The 25,763-nt window shown below is 39.8% G+C and overlaps 1 protein-coding gene across 3 annotated transcripts in view; it reads left to right on the top strand.

Moving 5' to 3' along the window:
- SLC26A5 (solute carrier family 26 member 5) overlaps positions 1 to 25,763 on the top strand; it is a 54,473-nt gene that overhangs the window by 6,939 nt on the left and 21,771 nt on the right. For 2 of the 3 annotated variants that reach the window (XM_059932873.1, XM_059932876.1), the window contains exons 3-8: positions 14,560 to 14,764; positions 16,499 to 16,638; positions 20,206 to 20,316; positions 21,399 to 21,565; positions 22,127 to 22,291; positions 24,219 to 24,371. In XM_059932873.1, the coding sequence (XP_059788856.1) occupies positions 14,613 to 14,764; positions 16,499 to 16,638; positions 20,206 to 20,316; positions 21,399 to 21,565; positions 22,127 to 22,291; positions 24,219 to 24,371 (888 nt within the window). In that variant the 5' untranslated portion in view covers positions 14,560 to 14,612. The remainder of the gene's footprint in view (positions 1 to 14,559; positions 14,765 to 16,498; positions 16,639 to 20,205; positions 20,317 to 21,398; positions 21,566 to 22,126; positions 22,292 to 24,218; positions 24,372 to 25,763) is intronic. The other variant, XM_059932874.1, reaches the window with a different exon arrangement.

Genomic DNA, 25,763 nt, shown 5'->3' with positions numbered 1-25,763 from the left:
GTCCAGACACAAAGTGGTTGCATTGCTAGTGAATAGAATTTAGCCTGTGTGATTTGTTGGGTCCGCACATTGTTTTATAAAAACTTGTGTTGGTTTCCAACATTTAAAAATTAAGAAAGTTTTCATTAAAATACAGTTTCAAGTTCTCTTTGAAAATTGAATGTTCTATTTATATGAAGTTCTAGAATAAGCAAAACTAATCTATGACGATGGAAATCGGAACTGAGGCTGCCTGACATGGGGGTGTGGCAGGGATTGACTAGGTAGGGCCACTAGGAGAAATTCTGGATGATGAAAAGGTTCTGTGCATAGTAGTCTGAAATGCATGATAAAACACATTAAACCATACACTGATCTGTGCAGTTCACTATATGTCAATCGAACCTCAATATGAAGAAAGTTTAAAATGGAAGCCAACATTCAGTGAGAGCTGACTAGCACTGACCACTTCGGACTTGGCATGTGCTCTTGAGATTGGCACAGACTCACCTGGTTCACTTCAATCATTGTCATTACCTACCTGGCCCCTGTAGGTGGTATTGGTGTGTGGTTCCTGCAGTAGTGGTTTTGGTTTCAATTATCGACAGAGAACAAATCTGAAGGGGCCTGATATGCTTAACTGACAGTGGAGAAATTATTACCTGCCTCCTCGGATTGTATGTGAAGCATGTAACAAAAACATAAACCTGGTAGCTTGGATCCATCCCTCAATTAGCGGTATTCTCAAATCTGGGATTCTCAGAGGTCTCTGAACATAAATCTCACCTTTCCTCGCAAATGTAAGGGTCGCCTACGTTTGCAGACACCTCCTCTGAAAGTATAACAGAAAGTACCTCTCAATCCTATTATCAGCACTTAAGACTTACTTTTATTATGTTTGTTATGAAAATAACAGGGTCTACTATGGAAATCCTAGAAAGTACAGACAAGAAGAAAATAAAATTACCCACAATTCCAAACATAACCCGTTTACCATTTTGTGGTAAATGCTTTCACATTTTTCTCCATACATCTATATATACTTTATATTGAAAATACGTTTACTATGTAAAATTTAGCACACAATCACCCAATTTGCAAAATGAAAAAAAAATAATAAGTTAAAGATGAAAGATGACAGACTAAGCACAGGCATTTGCCTTCCCTCTATCCTATAACCCTTTTTAAATGGCTGTAACATTATACAAATAGTAGGAAGAGCTCTGAAGAGAATGGGATAGCGAAATGTTTGGAGGCAAGTTGCTGATGAAACAGAACCAAGATCTGGATCACCACCATGATCAGGAAGGACCACCATGGGAGGGAGAGTGACCCTCTAGAAAGAAGCTCTGAGCATGAAGTCAGCAAGGACAGAGAGCGGGCATAAGCAGGGGGGCCTGAAAGCAGAGAGACTGATGGAAAGTCTATGAATTAGTTAAGGTGAACCAATGCTTCTTATGTGAGTTTGGCATTGCACAGCAAATCCTTTCTGTTTCTCGCATTTGAAAAGAGGGGTGCCCCTAGCCTGAAGGCCAGCTCTTGCCTCCTCATCCTAAAGTCAGGCTAGAAGTTGAAGAGCCTGCTCTGCTATACAAAACCTCATAATCACCATTCCATTCAGGGAGGGATCCTATGCTGGAAACACTTATATACATGATAGTGGAGGAAAGTGATCCCAGTTAACCAGAAAAGTCAATGAAGTCTTCCATTTATTTAACTATATATATATATATATATATATATATGTATAAAACCAAGAATAACTTGACATATGAAGGAGCATGAAAAAAACAAAAAACCAACAGCCCCAAAATAAACAGTTATTAATGTCAGAGGGGAGATCGTTTATTTTATATTTATTTATTTATTTAGGCTGCACCGGATCTTTAGTTGCGGCATGAGAACTCTTAGTTGTGGCATGAATGTGGGGTCTAGTTCCCCAACCCCAGGGATCAAACCCAGGCTGCCTGCATCGGGAGCATGGAGTCTTCCCCACTGGACCACCAGGGAAGTCCCAGGGGAGATTGTTTACAATAGCTTTAAACTTTGAGTAACCAAATGGAAGCTGGGGGGTGGGGGTGGGGGGATAAGCTAGGAGTTTGGGATTAACAGATACACACTACTATATATAAAATAGATAAACAAGGACCTCCTGTATAGTACAGAGAACTATATTCAGTATCTTTTAATAACCTATAATGGAAAAGAAGCTGAAAAATGATATATGTGTGTGTGTGTATATATACACACACTGTATAACTGAATCACTTTGCTATACACCTGAAACTAGCACAGCATTGTAAATCAACTATACTTCAATTAAAAAAATAAAATCTAAGGACTATCAAAAAAAGAAAAAAGAAATAAAATAGTTTTTAAAAAAATGTGAGTACCCTCAGAGTGATTAAAAAGATATTGTTTCCATACAACAAAAACATAATTCTATAAAGAAAAAGTATAATCAAAAAACAAACAGGCAAAAAAAGATCTTGAAAATTTTTAAAATAATTACTAAAATAAAAATTAATTTATTAGAGCAGCTGAAAGATAAAGTTTAAGAAATCTCCTGGAATGTACAATGAAATCAAAGAGATGGAGAAATATATATGATAGAAAAGATAAGAAACAGTCCATTGAGTCCAATTTCAGCCTATTAGTGTGCTAGAAAGAGAAAACAAAATGGAAGGGAAGAAGTTTACAAAATAATACTAGGAAAAGATTTCCTGTAGTTGAGGAAAAGCATGAGATAAAAAGGATCCATGAAATGAATGGAAAAATCTCTATATAGAGATACAATCATTATAAAATTTCAGAGTCAAGGATACAGAGAGGTTCCTAAAACTTTCTGAAAGAGAAAATAAAGTCACTTAAGATTGATGTAAAGCTTCTCATCATTGAACTGGATACTAAACTACAGTGGAGCAATGCCTTCAGAGTTATGAGGGAAAAAGATTTTGAACTTAAAATTCTATTGCCAGTAAAATTATTAAGTGTGAGAGTAAAATGAAGACATTTTCAGATCTTCAAAGACTCAGGCAATTTACTTGCAAGTACCCTTTCTGAAACAGTTGCCTAAGGATGTGCTCTAGCAAAAGGAGAGTAAAAAGTAAGAAGGAGGAACATGTGAAATAAGAGTGTTACTCCCCAAATGCAATCCTAGGCTGGCAGCTTTGTACCAGGCTTAGAAAGAAATTGATACAAATTAAAACAAGTAGTCAGTAAACTCCAAGAAGAATGACTTTAAGAAGAACTAAGTAATTTCTGTTCAACAGATAGAACCAGTAATGAACTATATTCACATAGTTATAATAACAGGACATCTAGCAACCTGGAGAACTAAACTGAGTCATACAGACCTCCCTTCAGTACAAACATACAAAAATAAAGAATAAAACACAATGACATGTTTAAATAAGTAGTTAACTTTAAAATAAAGACTGCCAGAAGAATGCAGGAAATGGTTTAAAAGAGCATTAAGTGCAAGCTTATACTCAGCACAACCATAGCAGTTTCTCTGGGGGATACAGATCCTGGGGTGTGGGGATGGGATCATGCCATTTAAATCTGGAAGGAAGACGTGACCTCAGGCCCAAGGAGACAGGGAACCTTTTCTCACCTCCCTCCCATTTAATATGAGCTCACAATTTTAAAAACCTACAAACCACCATAAGGGAGTTTCAGCAAACAACAAATAGAAGAATCAGATCCCAAAGAATTGAAAATAATAGAAATATATGAAAAAAATCGTGTGTTAAAAATTATTAAAGGGATAAAAAGAATAGAAAAAAGGAAAAAGTGCACAAAACATATTTCAAAAAGAAGATAAACGAAAAATATAGGCATTTTATTTTAAATTAATGTACTAACTAAACAACATATTAGAGCCAAAGGTAGATTAGTGAACTGGAAGCCAAATCTGAGAAAATTGCCTAGAATCAACCCATTGAGGTTAAAAGATGGAAGATGTCAGAGGTTAAAAGACACAGTGGTATAATCAGAAGCTCCAACAGATGTCTAATAGAAATTCCAGAAGGAAAGAATAGAGGGAATGACTTAGCCTATATTGGTTATATAGGTAAACAAATTAAAAGGTAATACAGGGACTTCCCTGGTGGTGCAGTGGTTAAGAATCCCCCTGGCAATGCAGGGGACCTGGGTTTGATCCCTGGTCCGGGAAGATCCCACATGCCATGGAGCAGCTAAGCCCGTGCACCACAACTACTGAGCCTGCGTGCCACAAGTATGGAAGCCCACACTGGTGCTCCGCAACAAGAGAAGCCACCTCAATGAGAAGCCCGCGCACCACAACAAAGAGTAGCCCCTGCTCGCCACAACTAGAGAAAGCCTGCATGCAGCAACGAAGACCCAATGCAGCCAAAAATAAATAAATTTATTTTGAAGTAATACAATCTAGCAAAAAATTGCAGGGAGTGTGGAGACTTAAATATTCATTTTTCATGGTAAGCATTCATAAATAATGTCTAAATTCAATAAATCAGAAGATAGACTCAGCCATGAAAAGAAACGAAATTGAGTTATTTGTAGTGAGGTGGATGCACCTAGAGACTGTCATACAGAGTGAAGTAAGTCAGAAAGAGAAAAACAAATACCTCTGCTAACACATATATATGGAATCTACAGTTAAAAAAAAAAGGTTCTGATGAACCTAGGGGCAGGACAGGAATAAAGACGCAGATGTAGAGAATGGACTTGAGGACGTGGGGAGGGGGAAGGGTAAGCTGGGACAAAGTGAGAGAGTGGCATGGACATATATACACTACCAAGTGTAAAATAGATAGCTAGTGGGAAGCAGCCGCATAGCACAGGGAGATTAGCTCGGTGCTTTGTGCCCACCTAGAGGGGTGGGATAGCAAGGGAGGGAGGGAGACGCAAGAGGGAGGGGATATGGGGATATATGTATACGTATAGCTGACTCACTTTGTTATAAAGCAGAAACTAAAACACCATTGTAAAGCAATTATACTTCAATAAAAATGTTAAAAAAAAAAAAAGATAGCCATATAATTATATTGCTTAGAGCAGTAGTTCTCAATCCTAGAGGAGACTTGGAAATGTATCATAGTGGCTGGAGGGCACTACTAGCACTTAGTATCGGAGATGAAGATGCAAAATGCACAGCACAGTTCCACACAAGTCCCACCCAAAATACTAATAGCACTCTTTTTGAAAATGCTGATTTAGAGTTAAAAATAAGCCCACCAGAAGAACTAAAAACAAAAACTGGTTTTAAGAAAATGGTCACTTCAGTGAATATAGCTGGAGTTGGGGAAAAGAGGGATGGAAAACTTTATTTTTGTGATTAGCCCTTCCATAATACTTGTATTTTTATCATGTCTGTATTATTTTGACTAAAGTTATTATTGTAGAAAAAGAAATGACTGGTGAGCCAGTAGATCCTTCATTTTCACTTAAACTAGAGAACTCTTTCTTATTAATATATCTGTCATTCAAACTTAAGCACCAATATGAATTACTGAGCTTTTTATCCCAAAGAAGATTCTGGAGGCATATCTTCTGACTATTAATGATCTTTCATGTGTTCCTAGTTGGAAAATAAATCTTGCAATTTATCAACTTAAGGAGTCACAGAAAATTAGTGCTGGAAGGGATTCAGTATCTTTAGTGGAATTGAATAATTTTTCCATGGTACGGTGGTTTTTATAAATTTATTTATTTATTTATTTTTGGCTGCGTCTGGTCTTCGTTGCTGCCCACAGGCTTTCTCTAGTTGTGGAGAGCGGGGGCTACTCTTTGTTGCGGTGCGTGGGCTTTTCATTGCAGTGGTTTCTCTTGTCGTGGAGCACAGGCTCTAGGCGCGCGGGCTCAGCAGTTGTGGCTCGCAGGCTCTAGAGGGAAGGCTCAGTAGTTGTAGCACACGGGCTTAGTTGCTCTGCAGCATGTGGGATCTTCCCGGACCAGGGCTCGAACCCGTGTCCCCTGCATTGGCAGGCGGATTCTTAACCACTGCGCCATCAGGGAAGTCCCTGGAATGGTGGTTTTGATCAGTAGTTCTGTATAGGACAAAGGAGGATGGGAATATATTCAAATAGCTAGAGCATATGGCTTCAAATTTGAACGTGTAGCCTGCCTTTTATGGTCCTATAAGACCTCATCCTATTCGACCTCTCCAGTTTCATTTCCTGTAACTACCTAAAACAAAGTTGTTACCAGTGCTTTTGGTATTCTGTGAATAGGTCCTATTAATTTTTACTTTTCACTTCTCTGTGCAGAGTCACACACCCTCACTTTTTGCCTTCTATCTATCACTCAAGAGCTACTTCCAGTGCAGCGTCCTCTCTGAAACCTTCCTTGACTGCTAATCTTGCTTCTAATTTGGTTAAGACCACCATGCTTCCTAAGCAACAAATCACAAGTGACAACATATGCCTATAATTAATATAATGTAGATAAACATTTTGACAGGATTAATCTGATACACAGTTAATGAGGCAGCATAGCATAAGAGCATGGTTTCTGCAGTGAGCAGACCTAAATTCCAATCCCGGCTCTTATTACTTCTGAAAAATGTGGGTAATTCCTACCTTACATAGATAACTGTGATTCTTCCATGGCAGAGTCTCAATAAATGTTATACTATAATTACTAGTTATTGTGTATAGACAAGAAGCTCACATAAATGTCAATCATTCGTAATATTTTAAGTCAATTTGAAGTTTTTATGTACTCACTTTGCAAGTTATCCACTACTTAAAATGAGCGTTAACGTTGTTTAAATATGAACTATATTTTATTACCATTAACACACATAAACTCACACAGATCGAAAAACAAAATCTCACTTGTGATAGCAGAAAATTAGAAGTAGCCTAAGTGTCTAATAATAAGGAAGGTGGTTAACTAAATCATGGTGCATATATATTAGAAAATATTATACAATCGTTAAAAAATATCTTCTGAAGTTGTTTTTTTTTTCGTTTTATTTCTTTATTTTTTGCTGCATTGGGTCCTTGTTGCTGTGCGCGGGCTTTCTTTAGTTGCAGCAAATGAGAGCTACTCTTTGTTGTGGTGTACGGGCTTCTCATTGCGGTGGCTTCTCTTGTTGCGGAGCACAGGGTCTAGGCACATGGGCTTCAGTAGTTGTGGCGCAGGGGCTTAGTTGCTCCACGGCATGTGGGATCTTCCCAGACCAGGGATCGAACCCGTGTCCCCTGCATTGGCAAGCGGATTCTCAACCACTGCACCACCAGGGAAGTCCCTGAAGTTGTTTATTGACGTGGCAAAATGTTTATGATATAATGTTAAGTAAAAAAAAATTTTAATGCAAAACTATTAAGACTATTTCAGCCATGTGAATATACATTACATATACATACAAACATATGTATTTGCAATATACATTTACTATGTATCATTTATGCATGAGAAAAATGGAAAATTTCCAAATTTTCACAGTGCTTATATATTACTTTTATAATAAGAAGGAAAAAAGTAACATGATTTTTATATCAAAGGCCCTTGATCTCATTTCCTAAGGGTTGTATTTCCTCACCAATGATCTCTTGCTCCCATCCCCAGAACCTCCTATGTTCCCCTATATGTTCCATTATTTCATATGCCCCTAGCCACCTGTAAGACATCCTTAAAAGGTTATAGATTGCTGCAAAGACATTAGATGACAAGTTCCCTGAGGGCATGTACCATAGTTTATTAATCTCTAAGCATAGTCAACTTGCATGTTTCAGCCAAACATATAAGTAGGGACTAAGTAGGTTTGTATTGAACAAATGAATAAATGGAGACCCAAGGCCTCGAGAAATGGAGCAGGTGAAAGGAAATAAATGTGAGGTTTGTTTAAAAGGTAATAGTAATTATAAATAATAAATATTGAGTGCCTTATTCGAAGTGCTTCATAATTCTTACATTAAGCCTCAATGTAGCACTACTAGTACTGGCCAAGCAAACTGAGGAACATCCACCTAACAGCACAGTATGTAGCTGTTTAAAAAAACGCAAGAATGAGGAAACTTTTTTGTACTGATACGGAAAGATTACCAAGATACAGTAAGTGAAAAAAGCAAGGTGTAGAATGGTGTTAAGTCATGCTACCGTTTATAAGAAGACCACATACTCATATCTGCTTATGTAGAAAATATCTCTGGAAAGACACACAGGAAACTGACACCGTGATTGCCTCCCAGCCACGGAATGGCAGTGTAACTTCACTTTAATTCTTTTTACACATGAATTTTTGAGCCTTGTGAATATGTCAGTGATTCAAAAAGACAATTAAATGAAAACAAAGGAAAATCATTATCCCCACTTACAAATGAGCAACCCGAGGTTGAAGGAAATTAGGTACCCTCTCCACAGTAGTAATAATAATGGTCACACTTATTGAGCACTTACTGTGTGCCAGGCCCCATGTAAGTACTTTAGAAACATTTTCTAATTTATTTTCACAGATATATAACGAGGTTTTATCTGAGTGGTATAGCTGAAGAATCTGAAGGAAACATATAACTTATTTTCCAATCCAGGACACTTTGGAAGTAAGAACTACTCTGGGACAGCAAGCATGAGCCAGGACTTACGGTCACCCTATTTAGAGAGGTCAGGTAACTTGCTAGATGTCCTAGCAAGAGGACAGTAGCAGGACTGGAACTTAGATCTGTGTGATTTCACAGCCTATGCTCCGAACTTCCACTTACAGATAAACAAATGGAGGCTTGCAAAAAACACATATGTAGAGCCAGTTCCAATCTACAAACACAGTCTCTCCGAACCCAAAGCCTACCATATGGTGTTGCCTCTCTGGATACTAATCTAAGAATCCTTTGACTGAGGAGGTAGGTGGCCTCCTCCTCAGGGGAGGTGGATAATTATAAAAGAAGAGGGAAAGGATGGGAAGAGCCCCAGGCTACGTCCTCCAGCAACCTTGGCCCCCAACACTCAAAAACACTCCGGGAGCATTCAGTCAACAAGCTGCATGCCACTATGTGCTAGGTGTTCAGACAATGGCCCTCCCCTCACGGAGCTTACAGTCTACATTCAGGACCAGCTTGCATGGATTTTGCATGGCCTTTGGCTCTTTCTACATATTGGGCCTCTTTAATTAATCAATGATTGTTAATAAGGAAAAGCAGGGAATTTATCTTGGTTATGCTAAAAGTCCCAGAAGTGTAGAAAAGAGGAAGCAACTTTTTCAAATTGCTTTCAGGGAAAGGCTGGTAATGTCATAGGTGAAAGAAAAATTATTTCTGGACTGTAATTCTTTTCTGGACTATAATCTTACTCTGTGAGCTTTGAAAAATAGAGACTCCAGAATTACTAAATCAGCATTTCTAGAGGGCCTGGAAATCTGTGGTTTTTGACGCTCTCCATGTGTTTCCAATGTGCTTCCAAGTATGGGGACTCCTGGTCTAGTTGATCCTGTCATAACAGTATAGAATAGCTCAGATGCTTGAGAGGCAGAACTAGGGCCAGACCCCGCCCCCAACCTCCAGTCTGGAGCATCTTCCACAAAAGCATAGTGAATCTTCATAATTGTCAAGCAATTAATTCTTGCCTTTAGTTTGAAGTTTAAAATGTTGCTGCTGTTATAAATAAAAATGTAGTTATACATTTTTATTTATAAATATCTGAGCCTTTTATATTTGATGACTACTTTGAATAGGAAACAAGGTTTGCATTCTGAGAATATTTTTGGGTAAGTCAAGTGAGTGAAGATGAGCTCCTTTTCTCACAAAGTGAGGGAGTTAAATTGGGTGATTTCCAATATTACTTTCAGATCTAAAAATCTATGTTGAAAGATGTTCTAAACTGTTTTTAAATCCCTTCTTTCATAGCTGTGGAAAGCAGGGCTTGAATGTCTAGATCAATTTGCTTTTCTTATATTAGCATTTTCATTGGAGGGCCTGCCAGAAGACTTGTCCCTTTGGGCCATCTGGGAGGTGACTTTTCTCATGTGAGGGTTTATGTACTTAGTCTTACAACTTGGTGATTTATAATTGCAATCAGCACACTGGAAGCTCATTATCTGTCAGATAAGCATCTGGTCATTTGATCTCCTGCATTGGTCCCTTGGTTACTTTGCCTCTCTTCTTCTGATAAGGTGGTTATTGATAGCCTTCAAGGCTTTAATTATTTAATCATTGTGATGAACATAAAAAGTTCCCCAATAGGACAGCCTTTCATTATAACATCCTCTTCTCCTTTACTCTTCTTAGCAGTCCTTTTCTTTCCCAGCTGAGACATCTTTGTCTCAACTCCAGATATCTCAAGGAGGACACAGATTGTAGCCAGGGTCCTAAAACCTCAAAAATTTGAGAATCCCGTCTTTTCTCTGTCTCTTCCTGACCTACAGAGAGTTATTGTTGCAAGGTTTAGCAAAGAAAAATATGATACTCAGTTAAAGTTGGGATAAACAGTAAATTTTTAATATAAGTATGCCCCATGCAATATTTGGAACATACTTACACTTGTTGCTTATCTGACATTCAAATTTAATTGGACATCCTATATTTTATTTGGCAGCACTGCAGAGAGTGCACACCCTAAGGCTTTCCCAAGCCCATCTCAGGTTTTGGGGCCTAAATGCCTTTAATATTTGATCCTAATTTAAACCTTGAATGGAACGATTGTAACAGCTAAGACTTCAGTTTTATTCAGCATTTGCATGAAGTGCAGTGGATGTTGCACTGCCCACCTACACACAACTCCCTTTTGTTATGAGAATATACAAAGAGAAATAAGACTTTGCTGGAGAAACCTAAGCTAGATAATTCTCTCTTTTGTAAGTTTTTATTAAATATTTCAAAGATACACATAAGCAAAGACAGTAACATAATGCATTGCGCACAATTTATTTACACCCTGTTCAGTTTTCTTCTTTTTGTTTGTTTGGTTGGGTAAGTAAGTGTGAGTGTGTATACTGCCAGCCCCTAAGTCAGTGGTTTTGAACCTTGGCTGTGCATTTGAATCACTTGGAGAGCTTTTAAACTCTCAATCCCTGCCTGCCTCCCAGACCAATTAAATCAGAATCCCTGGCAGTAGAGTCAGGTGATTCCAGTGTGCAGCCAGGGCTGAGAACCAGTGCCCTGAATGAAAATGGCAAATGCAAAGAAACATTTTTTTACTGGTAAATCATGTCCTTATATTTCATATTCCTCTTCAAAACTTATTTCATGTATTTTTCAGTAAGCATATTACATTATAGCATATTATATGTATTATGTTGTATTATAGCATAGCATATGTTATTTTATAACGTTTACTTAAAAAAAAACTCATCTGGCTTTAATCATGTCACTGATTCATTATTAATTTTGGAAAAGCCTATAGTTGGGTTTTGTTTTCAAATGTTTCTTTGTGATTTTCCTATGTCTTTTTCATATGTGTTTCTCTCTCTTAGGTTCTAAACCAGTGGTTTTTAACTTTATCTGCTCATTAGAATCATCTTAGGGTGCTCTAAAAGACGACGCCTGGGCCACACCTCCCAGAGGCCCTGCTCGGAGGCTCTGTGCTAACTGGTCTGGTGTAGAGCCCAGGCATTGCTGTTTTTCAAAAGCACCTGAGGACATTCCGTGTTCAGGCAGAGTTGAAAGCCAGTATTTTTAAATATGTTAAATTCCTACCTAGCTGATCATCTGACTCTTGCTGGAGAAATTTAAAACTTACATATAATTGCCCTGCTTAATGAGGTAGAAATTATTTCCAGGTTCTGTGAGGAGGAGAAATGAGGGGACGATAAATGGCCTTCCGAGTAATAGGTGTAAATGAGGAATTCCTGTTGGGGGTGGCCAGAGGACTTTTGAGAATAAAGAGGAGGATCTCTAATATTTTAGAAATATTTTATTTCTTCTGCTACACTTCAGCCTAACCTATTATGTTACTCTGAAAACTTCAAAGAAGGTTGCCACTCAGGTACAGGGATGCGTGCCCACACCTACTCAGAGTAAATGCCCACTGTCCAGGCCCCACCTATGGGACCCTAATTCAGGAGGTTCAGAGTGAGGCCAGACACCAGTCCTTTAAAACCTTCCCCAGGTGGTGAGAGGGCAGTTTTGGTCATTACCGCCTTCTACGATAACACATCCCTAGACGTGGTCATCACAATTCATCCCATTGACAACTGGGCAAATTCATGTGGAGTAACAGTAAAATCAGTGGTAAAAGTAGGTTTTTGCAACAGGGATTCTTATTAAACCTCCCTCAGATCTACCTGGTCTTTTTCTCTTTGAGTGGCTATATCAAGAAAGAAGTTATCTTTCTAAAGTAGGACAGAAGACAACCAAGGAGGAGGTGTCCAGAAACATAAATAATTAACTTAAAATGTCAGAGCAGACTTAATCTTCTGTAATAGGAAGTAACAGAGAGGAGGCGTGGCATACACTATCAACAACATGCACCAGTCCGAAGACTGAATACGTTCATCAGTGAGACAAGGACTGAACTGGGTCCTGGGAATTCAGGGTATGGTATTGCCTCAAGGAATTTGCAGTCTAGAAGAGGAGACCAATAATTATATAGTGGGAAGAAATAGAAAATTACACGAAGCAGCGAGTATAGACCGACATCATGGGGGATTACAGGTGAGAGGGGACTCAGGAAAGCAAAGGACAAAACCTGGCTTTTGAAAGATACAATGATTAGGGTGTGGAGAAAATGGAAGGAGAGTGAGGGGAAAGAAACAGTTTCTTGCCAGAGCGAATGGAACTCTGGGCGTGGGCACAGAGGCTTAAAGCAGCACGGGAGGTTGCCTGAATTGCATATGGTTCTGTGACGCTGTTGCGTGATGTTCTGGAGGAGTTGGGGGCAGGGGGAAGGCAGAGTGGTAGTGTTGCTGTGTTTCAGACCCACCCGCATACCTCAGCCCAGTCATTCTTGGATATTATGATGAGTTCCTGGAACAATAAATAAAAAGTTAGATGAGAAGCCAACCAGCCTTGCTAACTCTAAAAAAAAGATGTACAATCTTTCTTTGTCAGATTCTGCTGCAGAATCCTCTTTCTCCAGGCTTATCTTTTCATATCATCCGTCCTGATACTTAGTTGCATTTGCTGCTAGAATTCCCTTTTATTCTAGACTTTTAAAATTTCAGCCTCCTTGGACTTAGGCATTTATTTTGCGTGATGTTTCCTGGTTGATCACACGAACGTGATTTCAATTTGAATGTTAAGATTTCACCATAAGGGAATTGGATTGACCAGCATCAGTAATCCCCCACCTTCACTCAGTCACCACACAGGCCCCTAACCATTAACCCACGCTAACCCCCAAATCCTCTGCCCTTAACTTCCTTCATTTTGGACCGATGGCTTTAGCTGTTGTTGTGCACTTAATTTTTATTATAAAATATATCATTCAGATTTACAGACAGAGTTGTGTACTAAACACCAGTTTACTTACCACATGACTTGGTCAAATCTTAACACTTTGCTCTTTTTGTGCCAGTTCTTTTTTACAAACTGAACATTGCAGATTCGGTTAGTTGAAGCTCCCTATCTCTTCCGAGTCTCATTCCCCTTCTCTCCAGAGGTAACACCATCCTGATCTTAGTGTTTATCATTGCCATGCATGCTTTTATACATTTACTGCATATATGTGTGACCACAAACAACATACATCATTGCTTGGTAAGGTTTTTAAACTTTGTTTAAATAATTGCGTCCCTGAAGCACCCATCTGTGCCTTGCATTTTTATTGAAAATGAAGTTTTTGAGATTTATTGATGATGACATACATATTTAGTTCATTTTTTTAAATTACTGCATAGCGTTCAATTTATGACTATACAAAAATTTATGTTTTATTGCATATAGGTAGACATTTGGGTTTTTTCCAACTTTTCACTGTCATAAAGCTGCAGTTAACATCTTTGTACACATTCCCATGTGCAGAAACATACTGGGTTTTTATTCCTTAATCATTTCTTTTACTCATATGAGTACTATTCATTATGTAGATAGGTAGGTAGGTAGATAGATATAAATATAGATATATCAGTCATCCTAATAGTCTTACACATGACAACACAATAAACTTTAAAATGATGATAACATTGCACTGATGTTTTCAACTTGTAGCTTTTCACAAAAGTCATCAGGAACTTCCCTTGTGGAGACATAAGCCTCAGCTCTGAACCATAGAATAATTTAAGGAGTAACCAAATGTGAATACAGAATTGGAAAGGAGGCTAATGTACCTTCAAGAAACTGAGGGTCAATTTAAGCACTGACCTTGCTCCTTTTTCTTTTTCTTTGATGTGTAAATGGTTAGAGTCAGCCTGATTCCCTGTTCCCTTAATATTGACTTGGAGTCAACTTGCTGCAGTATTTAGCCACTGAAGTTAATACGATCCTCTGTTTAAAGTATGCACACTACCCCCTCGTTGCCCTGGGAGAGACAACATGTTTTTTACTGATTTTGCTTTCCTTTCATTTATTAGTGCCTACTCTGTCCAGATCACTAGGTTAGGTGCTCCGGGTGTCCAAAGATGAAGAGGTCCTCAGAAGAACTTGCAATAATACCGCCAGGAAGAGGTGCATAGGATCAGTAGGATTTTGGCATCTGACATAGAGTTTTTATTTTCTCCCTTAGTAAAACTCAGGAAATGCTCGTCTCCTGCTATTGATGAATAATTTCAGAGTACTATGGATCATGCTGAAGAAAATGAAATCCTTGCAGCAGCCCAGCGGTACTATGTGGAAAGACCTATCTTTAGTCATCCGGTCCTCCAGGAAAGACTGCACAAGAAGGACAAGATTTCGGATTCCATCGGCGATAAGCTGAAACAGGCATTCACGTATGTTGTTTCAGCCTATTTCCTTTAATCTGTCATTCAGTTATGAGAGAAGCAAGGTCAAATGTATAAAGAGAACCTGGCGATGTGGAGGGAAAAACAAACGGTGAGCACTCGTGATCTGCAGAGCTGTCCACGCAGTTCCTTCACTGGTAGATATTTGATGGAACACAAGCTTCATTACATATTTCACCATACTTATTAAATTCCTTCTATGCTTTATGTCTATATAAAGGTTTATATAAACAACCCACTTTTCAATTCTCCACCCGCCTACATAATATCCACCTCTTCCATTTGTCTCTCAGGAATGTTCCAACCCCTCTTTTTCCCACTTGACTTCTACTCCATGTAGCAACACCCTGAATCTATGAATTTAAGTCCCCAACCTAAGCTATCAAGGACACTCAGTGTCTTAGGACACTTAACATTCCCAGGCCAGCAACATGGCTGTGTAATACACGTGTGCCTGACATGTGTACCTGATTGCACACCTGATTTTACAGACCATCTGATTGCTGCCTCCTGAACCCTTGAGACCACAGCTTCTGTGCTGGTCCAGTTAAGCTTCACAGTGACCCTGTGCCCTAGGTGTGACATCACGAGAGGTTAAAAGTATATGCACTGCGCACCAGCTGTGCACTTGAGTTTCCTGCTTTGTAAAATGGGAATAGTAATTAGTGCTTACATCATCGAGTTACTGGGGTTAAAACCTATTAATATATGCAAAGTGAAAGGCACATGGCAAGCACTATATAAATGCAGCTGTTATTAATATCTCAATTTTCTAAACCGGGAGACTGCTGTGAAATCTGGTTTGTTTCACTCAAATTCATTGTTCTTGCCATAGTTGCCTCACATTTTGCTTCCTGCATCTTCCTACATCTAATTACCAGATACTCCTAACCACTAAAGGCACTGTATAAAATACCATGCATGCTGCAGTAATGCATTATCCTTTTAAATGGAATAAGTTGCTTCCTCATCACCAGGAGGACTTGAGGCTGTCATAGTGGTGATGGAACTCATCTGTCCATACTCTTACTCGCTGATGTCTTTGATTATAGGCATAGACTGGCAAAAGGACTGGCTGAGGTCCAGAATATAGTCTGTGTATCAAAGTTAATTAAACCATGCAGGGGTTAAATGCAAAGCCTTGGTTTTTTCAGCATGGTGTTCACCTAACCAAGACAACCAGACATAGGCTTAGCTACAGTGCTCCCGTGACAAATGGTGTTTTGAGTTTGCCTAATCAAAGACCCTAAAGCACTGAACACATGTTCATAAAGCTCATAATACCTGTGTAAATTTCCTTCATTTTATAAGGAAAGGGAAAACTAAGTGGGTAGATCCTGGTCATTGGTTCCACATTCAAAAGTTAACTCAATCAGTAAATAATTCCCCTACTTCACTTTACACCAACACAGAAAGCACATTAATGATTTCACCTGTTAAAATAATAGCTTCTGGGATATCTCAACTATTTTGAAGCTAATTTTTTTTTTCATGGTCAGTTGTAGAGCATTAGAATGGAACCAATTCAGATGTTCCTATTTTTAAAAAATAATAACAATAATAAGCAGGTCTTCTTGTCTCTGACCTCTGCAGAGTAAAAGAGTCATCCTCGGCACCAGTTGTGAATTCTTCCTTACTGCTCCAGGATATGAGGAAGGGAAAGTGCCTTGGTGTGAATTCTACAGAAATGGTCCTCATTTTATCTGTTTCTTTGTCCTCCAGATGTACTCCTAAGAAAATACGAAATATCATTTACATGTTCCTCCCCATAACCAAGTGGTTGCCTGCATACAGATTCAAGGAGTATGTGTTGGGTGACTTAGTCTCAGGCATAAGCACAGGTGTGCTGCAGCTTCCTCAAGGTCAGTAGAATATATTTCTTTCTTTCTTTCCTTTGCTACCATCTCCTCAAACAGTTGCTTGACCATTTTTCTGTTTAATTTCATTGTGATTGGAAATTCATAGTTTTTATCATTACCGTTCTAGTAACCTTCACCTGTTTAAAGGAATTCTCCAGAAATAACCCTTTTAAATAACCTTTTAAAAGCCCCGGAGATATTAGTTGTAGAATGTGGTAATACTGTTTTACAGACCAGTACATTTAGGAGCTGGCTGGGCATTACCTTTCTCTCGCTAAGTTAATCCGTCATTCCATGAGCATGTTGTTGAGGTTGTCCTTTTTTTTGTTGTTTTTTTGTTGTTTTTTAAATTTTATTGAAGTACAGTTGATTTACAATGTTGTGTTTCATTCAGGGGTTGTCCTTGTTCAGGTTCTTGACTTTTAAGTCCATATTCTTATTACAAGGGACCATGATATACTGAATTCTTGTGCCTTTGCGTGATTTTATATGTGATATAAGAATTTAAGAAAACACTCATTGATTATTCATCTATTCACACGCATTTATCAAGTATCTGCCTGGCCGTCCCCATCTTCCTGGAACTAACTGTCCAATCAGGGAAAGAAACATGAAGCACATAACAGCACGCATCAGTTTTTAATTGCAAATGATGGTAAACACTGTGAAGGAAGATACAGGGCACTCTGACATGATGATACTAAGGGGACCTAATTTAAGTAGGTAAGTCACAAAAACCCCTTTAAGAAGGTGAGATTGAAGTGAGACCTGAAGGACGAGTAGGAGGGAGGTAAAGAATGAGAAGAAGTGCACTTCAGGAAGAAGTGATAGCATGTGTGAAGGCATTTAGCAAGAAGAGAATTGGGTGTCTGAAGAATTATGAGAGAGGCAGGGTGCTAGGAGTGTGGGGAGTGAGGGGCCGGTGGCTGGCAAGGCGAGCAGTGGCAGGTCTGCACAGCCTTGACAGGCCCCTTTGGATTTCATTCTGAGCGCGACGAAAGCTGTCAGCGAGCTTTTTTCACTTGGCTATTTCTGGTAAGAGATCACTGAGACTGTCGTGTGGGGAATGGACTTGGCTGGCGAGACGGTCACCAGGATGAATGTAGGGAGACCAGTTAGAGGTGACGGTGACTCAGTGTGGTCAAAAGGTGATAACGGCTTGAACAGCCTCTAGGTAAGCTGGCTGAAAATCTATTCCCTTCTCCAGTTTCCCAAAAACTAATTATTGAACAATCAATTTGTAAAAAAAAAAAAAAAAAAAAAATTATTTTCCCCAGTGATCAATTAGCTGAGTTTTTAATTTTCCAAGTGACTGAGTTATCGAATCTATTAAATCTGTTAAACAAAAGCCTTAAATCACGTTTAGGACCATCCTCCACAACAATTTTGGCACCAACACCCCAAGGATAGAGAAAGGGATGTATTTAAAGACAGAGGTGAGGGCGGGGGAGGAGCAGACAGAGGCTTGGCACCTGGAGTGGGAAATAGGAGCTAGACTGACATTCAGTCAAGTTGGACTGACAGAGCCACAGGAAGTGGTTGCGGTGAACGCACGTACATGAATACGTCAAAGAAGTCCTCAGAATTCTGCCTAGTTGGGTGTTCACTGAAATGCCATTCCACAAACGTTTTCGGACCTGTAGACATTATGTAAACATCTACCCATTGAACTGTGGGCTCGCAAAGGCTCTTCCTTGCCCTGTTCAGCTCCAGAGAGCCTGCAAGAACTTACAGCACAAGGCAGTCAGCCAGCTGTCCCCAGAGAAAAGAGCTATAGTGACAAAGAGTATTCTCAGAATTGAAATACATGAGTTTTCAGACTGAGAGCAACCATCAGGTACCCATCAGAATTAATGAAAAATTAACGTAAGACAAGACACACCACTGTAAAATATCAGAATACCAGAAATAAATAGAAGATCCCAAAACTTTCTAGAAAGGAAAAAAAAGTCACATAACCATGAAATCATAACCTAGGGGAATCTGCAAAAATAGGCATTATAGAATGTCAACAGTTTATATCTACAACGATAAACCAAGAACAATGTGAACATGTTATGTAGAACGGGTTTCTCAGCCCGTACCACGTACATTGGTGGTGGGGGCCATCCTGTGCATTGCAGGGTGGGTAGCAGCATCCCTGGCTTCTACCCACGGGATGCAGCAGCAGCCCCACTCCCAGGCTTGGTAATAAAACACGTCTCCAGACATTGCCAAATGTCCCCTGGGGGTGGGCAGAATCCTCTCATGTAGGAACTGCTGATTTAGAAAAACGGAGATAAATGGTAGAAAAACAGCTGAAAGAGTTAGAACTGAGTGCTTCTGGAGAGTGGAACCTAGAGTAAGGCAGAAGAGTGCTGGCTTTTCCTCCGAGCCTCCCTAGTACTGCTTGGCTTTTTATACTATGGACATGCGTTTCTTTGCTAGAAATAAATTTTTTTAATGCAACATTAAAGTTACCATATTATTACATATGAAGTAAGGATGCTTTCCCAACTCTTCTTTTGCTAAAATGTTCTTATCCGCAACATGACAATGCATTACATGAACTTCCTAGTTATTCCAGATACTTGGCTGAGGCCCCAAAGCTGAGAACGAAGGGTGTTTATTGCTTACACGCTCTAAAGAGGGATTCCAGGCCATCCATGCAAAACGATGAGTGAATGACACACATGCTCTCTCCTTAGTGCGTCACTCCAACAGGATGTGAGGGGACAAGACGACTGATATTAGATTTGGAATGAGAATTTTCGAGAGAAAGGTGCAAAAAGCCCTATGCATTTCCCCTCCACCTAAAGTTAAGGAAGGACTGCAAGAGAATCACTCGGAACACTGGACGTGTGTCCCCTGGAGTTTGTGGGCACTGTTGCCTAATTCTTGCAAGAAAAATAAATCTACAGGTGAAGGAGTGTGAACTGCCTATGACAGCAGAATGAAGAGGACCCCTCCTGTGGGCGTGGCCTGCACTTGCACAGTTTCCTGGGGTAAAGCATCAGATAACTGGGCGCCCTGGGAGGTAATCAGGCTTGGCTCATTTGAAAGGTACCTGCCCAAGAAGTCTGCCTACAGGATGAGCAGCTGCCAGCAGAAAGAACCTGGAGGAGGCGTAAGAACTGGAACCTGTAAGGGGCCTAGGTCAGGGGGAGGGGGCATTACATCGGCCAGGGAATAGTACAGTGGGAGCTCCTCGTTGAAAACGGGTCTCCAGAGAACCCTGAAAACACCCCATCGGAGAAACAGCTGGCATTTGGGCATCAACACCAGATTACAACTGCACCAGTCAAGTAAGCCTTTCTGCCGTTATGTAATTTGGGAAAGAATAAAGCAGAAAAGAATCCACCCCTGGCAAAGAGGAGATGACAAGGAAAACTGTCTCAGCCTGGACTCTCTGAACACAAATATAGGATTCCATGTAAGAGTGGGATGGAAGGGTGGGCATGTTAAAACACATCTGCTTAAATTAACATGATTTTCACTTGTTCATCATATATAAAGAACCAAGAGAAAAACACACATAGCCCTCTGTTTTCTAATGAGCTCCCCATTTCTGTTTGGTTTTTAATCCTACAGGTTTAGCCTTTGCAATGTTGGCAGCTGTGCCTCCGGTGTTTGGCCTGTACTCTTCATTTTACCCCGTTATCATGTATTGTTTTTTTGGAACCTCCAGACACATATCCATAGGTAAACCTTATAGTTGATATTTTAGTACCTTTCCTTTTGGATTTCCAAGCTTTGCAGTGTGCCAAAGAGACAGCATGTTTGTTATTAGGACATCTGCTTAGTAACAACTTTTGTTACTGTATACCCAATAGGTGCTTTTAAAGAATACACTCCCCCTCAAGATTTCTAGAACTAACAGCTTTCTTATAATCTGGGCATAATAGAAAAAGACAATTTTCTTGTGTAAAAAGAGCAATTGTTGAAATCTGTGAAATAAGTGCTTGAGTTCATAATACAATTTGCCTGCATCTGTTTTTTTCCTCTATTTTATTAGTGATACTGCAAGTTCCTAATTACTATGCATATAATGCATTTTCATCTTATTTTAGGCACTGAACTGTACTTGGTTTCTCTTTAGTGTATTTAGGATCAGATTTATATGGATTTCATAATAGTGTTAATGCTGCCTGAGGCTGCCACCAACCAACACACACAAGGTATCAGCTGTCCGTTGCTGGGTAACACATACCCCCCCAAGTTTAGCAGCTAAAAACAACCACCATTTGATTATCTCTCACAGTTCCTGTGGGTCAGGACTGGGGAAGGGCTCATCTGGGCAGTTTAGGCTCAGCGTCTCTCAAGCAGTTAAGAGTCAGGTGGGAGCTAGAGCCAGAGCAGCTACAGGAAGGCTGGACTCCCCTTCCCTCTCTTCTTACCTCCCGCCCTCACCCTCTCTCCACGTGGTCCTAACTGGGGCTTTCTCGCATGTAGGGCTGCAGCACAAGTGAGCAGTACAGCTCTCAGGTGGAAGCCGCATCACCTTTTGTTACCTGGCCTCAGCAGTCACGCAGTATCACGTCTGCTGCATTCTTTTGATTACTAGCATGTCACAAGTCCACCCAGATTCAAGGAGACAGGAATTAGACCACCTCTTCATGGGGAAATGTCGGGGTTCTAGAAGAGTGTGTGGGATGGAAGATTTTGTCACAGTGCAGTGTTATTTCAAAGATTTATTGACCTTACCTGTGTCTCCTGGGGTACTGGAAACAACCATATCAGACACACTGAACGTAATTTCCCTGATTAATGCTCCCTTATTTCAGGTCCGTTTGCAGTTATTAGCCTGATGATAGGTGGCGTGGCTGTTCGATTAGTACCAGATGATATGGTCATTCCAGGAGGAGTAAATGCAACCAACGGTACGGAGGCAAGAGATGCTTTGAGAGTGAAAGTCGCCATGTCTGTGACCTTACTTTCAGGAATCATTCAGGTAAGGTTCACAGATGTGGAAATGGGCTCTCATTTGCTCATTTAATAAATATCTGTTGAGCACACTTGGCTGGTCTACATGGTGGAGAGGGTCAGCCAGCAAAACTCCAGAGCTCAGTGTTCATAGCTGAGGAACGCCAGTCCCACTGCATGCCTTACTTAAATTGATACTGAATAGGAGCTAGCTAGCTTCAGTTGGGTACTTTAGAGATTCCAAAAGCAAGACTAGCTTGAAGCGGGATGGGTTAGTAATGGGAAGAGGGCATTTCTTATCTGCCTGGAAGGAACCGGAAGTGACATGACTAAGCCTACCCCCACTTCTGAGGGACAGGGAGAGTACGGGGGTGCCCATTGCTCCGTGGGGCTCCAGGCCCTTCCAGACCTTCCATTTGTTTTCTGCATAACCAGTGATTGATTTATTAGCTACTTACTTGCTGCAGGTGCAAGTTTGTAGTGTTAGAAAATGGTCCAGAAAGAACTTTTTAATGTTTTCTGTTGGTTTTAACTTCCTGACCTATCATGTGATTTATTTGTTTCTTTGTCATTAAAAAAAAAAAAATAGTTTTGCCTAGGTGTCTGTAGGTTTGGATTTGTGGCCATATATCTCACGGAGCCCCTGGTCCGTGGGTTTACCACTGCGGCAGCTGTGCATGTCTTCACCTCCATGTTAAAATACCTGTTTGGAGTTAAAACAAAGCGGTACAGTGGGATCTTTTCAGTGGTGTATGTAAGTAAGCAACTTCCCGACTTACTGGTACTTGTTTTCCCTTCTTTATTTTTCCCCCTTCTCTTCTGTATCTCTTTTACCTTCAAGGCTCACTTTTCTTATTTCCAAGAATTTCAATAAAATGGAGAAGATTTAGTTATTCTAAGGCTTTTCTGAGAAGAGCACTACAAGGAAAATTAAACCTTAAAGTCTCATTTCTTTAATATATGGTACTATCTACCTCACAAGGAATTTTTTGGTTAGGTCTTTTTTTAATATTTATTTATTTGGCTGTGCTGGGTCTTAGTTGCGGCATGCAGGATCTAGTTCCTTGACCAGGGATCCAACCCGGGCCCCCTGCATTGGGAGCGCGGAGTCTTAACCACTGCGCCTCCAGGGAAGTCCCTGGTTAGGTATTTATTTGGTTATTTCACCTTGACTCTAGTTAGCTAAAGAAACAGCTTTTTCTTAAGACCAAATTAGATTATCTTTGGGAACTAACAAATAATTTAAAGGCATTATGGGATAATAGATCTTCCTCAAAACCTGCTTACTCAAGCAGGCAAAAAAATAAGTCTGTAAAGGATTTAACTATCACAATTAACCAGTTTAATCTAATAAAATATACACAGATCCTTCCACCCAACTCAGAAAATATAAATTATTTGCAAGCACGTAGGTAACATGGTAATAACTGATCACGTTGAGAGTGGTCATGTAAAACTGATCACAAATTCCAAAAATTCAATGTTGTTTCACATGGTGCAGTAAATTAGCAATCAGTAACTAAATATAGCTTTAAAACCCCCATACATTTGGAAACCAAAAACATATTTTTAAATAACCCATGGATAAAGAGGAAGTTATGAAATAATTAAAACCAAATGATAGTGTAAGTACTACATACCAGAACTTCTGAGATGCTGCTAAAGCTATCCTTGGAATGAGAGATCTGTAGCCTTTGTAGGTGTTGATGTGTCAGGCACTGTGTTAGGCAGAGCAGTGAGTTTACAGTCCAGTGGGAAGACAAATAGTAAACTGCTAATCACATAAATGTGTAATTAAGTACAAATTGTCTTAAGTGCTATGAAGAAAAAATCAGGCTGCTCTGAAAGTTGAATAGGGAGACCTTTAGATTAGGGGTCTAGGAAAGTCGCTTTGAGGAAGTGACAGTTAAATTGAGTCCTTCATTGATTAGAATGGAGTCCAACTGTGGGAGCATTCCCTAAATAACTAAATTCTTCGTTTCCCATAATAGCTGGTAACATGCTTCTTACTCTGAGATTTCTCAAAATGCCTTGTCACAAAGGAAATAGAACAGACAAGCATACTAGAGAATGCTCTAGGCATTGATAGGAAAGGTGTGTAGCCTGGACTCGGTGGTAACCTACTTTCCCAGGGTCCAGATAAGTACTGACTGCATTTGGGGTGCCGAGACTGCAGCCTTAGGAGGAAATTAAGCGGCTTTCTTCTCTACCTTTCCTGGGCTTCTTTCCAAGCTTCAGCCACTCTCTTTCCTTCAAAGTTCACCTGATTCGTCTTTCATCTGCTAACAGTGATTTCTCCCTCTTTCAGCTCCTAAAAGCTTTTGTATGTATTTACCTTTGGATTTTTTTTTTGCTGATAGTACCCCTAATCCTTTCCTTATGCTCAGGACTCAGCTTCAGGGTTACTTTTCTGAATTTTACAATTCTACATTGAGATGTTAGCATAGCAAAGAACACTGTAGTATGAGATTGTCAGGTAAGGATTACAACTACCAAGCTGTATGACTGGGTAAAAATGGCTCCTAATTGGTGAAAGCTGCAAAGAGAGAGACTTCAGCCTGAGAACCTTTAGCTAGAAATGTCCACTAATGGGATGGCTGGTGTGAATTAGAGCACTAGACTGTCTCTGTCTATTCAGGGGCTCTTGCTTGATGTAACATCCAGTGTTCACTGTGTTACAGAGTACAGTTGCTGTGTTGCAGAATGTTAAAAACCTCAACGTGTGTTCCCTAGGCGTTGGGCTGATGGTCTTTGGTTTGCTGCTGGGTGGCAAGGAGTTTAATGAGAGATTTAAAGAGAAATTGCCAGCACCCATCCCTTTAGAGTTCTTTGCGGTAAGTCAACTTCCAGCAGCATACACCTACCTGTTTCTGTGAGGGGTTTAGAAGTGGACCCGGGAGGAGGAAATTCGACCTCTTTTCTCTCACTTCTGCCAAGAGAAGGTTGGAATTTGTCAAGGGGAACTTTTACAAATACACTGACAAAAAAAAGAAAAGCATTAAAGCAGAGTCATGGATGATTTTTAAAATATAGCTAAGTCCATAAAAATATGAATGTAAATTATCTTTGAGTGAAATTATGGAGATTTTTCTTTTTCAAAGTTTTTATTGTCTAATTGTTTTATAATGAACATGTAAACTTTAATAACCTTAAAAAATTAAGCTGTTTCCATTCTGAAAAGAGCAAATGACAAAGGTTCCCAAACTTTCTTGGTTCCTGGCACTCCTAGGCCAAAAGAAATACCTAACTAGTAGTTCCATTTACTAAGTGGTAAGGTCCAAACAACTTCATATGTATTTATGTCTAACAACTTAAGAACTGTTTGTAAAAATAATGCACATAAATTGAAATAAAATATATTTTATGACATTCTTAAATCACCACAGTAATTTATTAATGAATGTGTATGGCGGCTGGTGGGCACTTCACAATCCCTCAAACCTGGGAATCAGATGGACACCACTACCATCATTTCTTGTTCACTTTGATTTTTGCATGGTACCTGCTTTTTTATCACAGTGACCACTGAATGCCCAGCTTTGCAAACATGTGGTGTGACTGAAAGGAATGTAGTAGGAACTAATACCGAAACTGTGAACTACCTCAAACTAGAAGTTTGCATGGTGTCTGACAGGTGTCACTGTTTTCCTTGAAAGTCATGTCCCACAGTGTCCTGGTGAGTTCTCCTTGGGACCCTGGAGCACTTTGGTGTATTTTGGGAGCCACAAGGAGAAGAAATAAAAAGTATAGGTGTCTGATCCAAATCTAGCAAAAAGTTCCAGCCACGAAAACCACTGGCTCGTATAGCTCACAAAGAAGCCAGTCCCTTTGACCCTTTTCCTTGCTTTTGTCTTTTCTATACCCGAATAGGACTGTCTCTCACTGTTTTAAGACCTGTTCTCTCATTGGGGTTGGGCACAGAGTTCCTGTTTCCTCTTGGAGAACAGCAAGAGGTTCTCAGCTCCTTCACATGGCAGTGGAGAAAGGCAAGCCCTAATCATGAAGTAAATGATGAAGACTGACTTTCCTGGCTTGAGTTCCTAGTTTTGTCCACTTTCCAGATTCCCTTTGAAGTTTCCTTCATGTTTTCCAGGGCAATGGTTCTCCAGAATTCTATCATTATAATTATGGTTGAACCTGTTTTTTGTTTTTTTGTTTTTTTTTAACTTCTTATCTGTATGCTCCTCAGAGCAAGGGAGAGGGAAGCCATACTGGAAAATTTGGGA

This window comes from Balaenoptera ricei, chromosome 9 (assembly GCF_028023285.1).
Source record: "Balaenoptera ricei isolate mBalRic1 chromosome 9, mBalRic1.hap2, whole genome shotgun sequence".
Taxonomy (NCBI): domain Eukaryota; kingdom Metazoa; phylum Chordata; class Mammalia; order Artiodactyla; family Balaenopteridae; genus Balaenoptera; species Balaenoptera ricei.
Note: the sequence above shows the minus strand (reverse complement) of the source record. Positions and strands in the feature narration are given on the sequence as shown.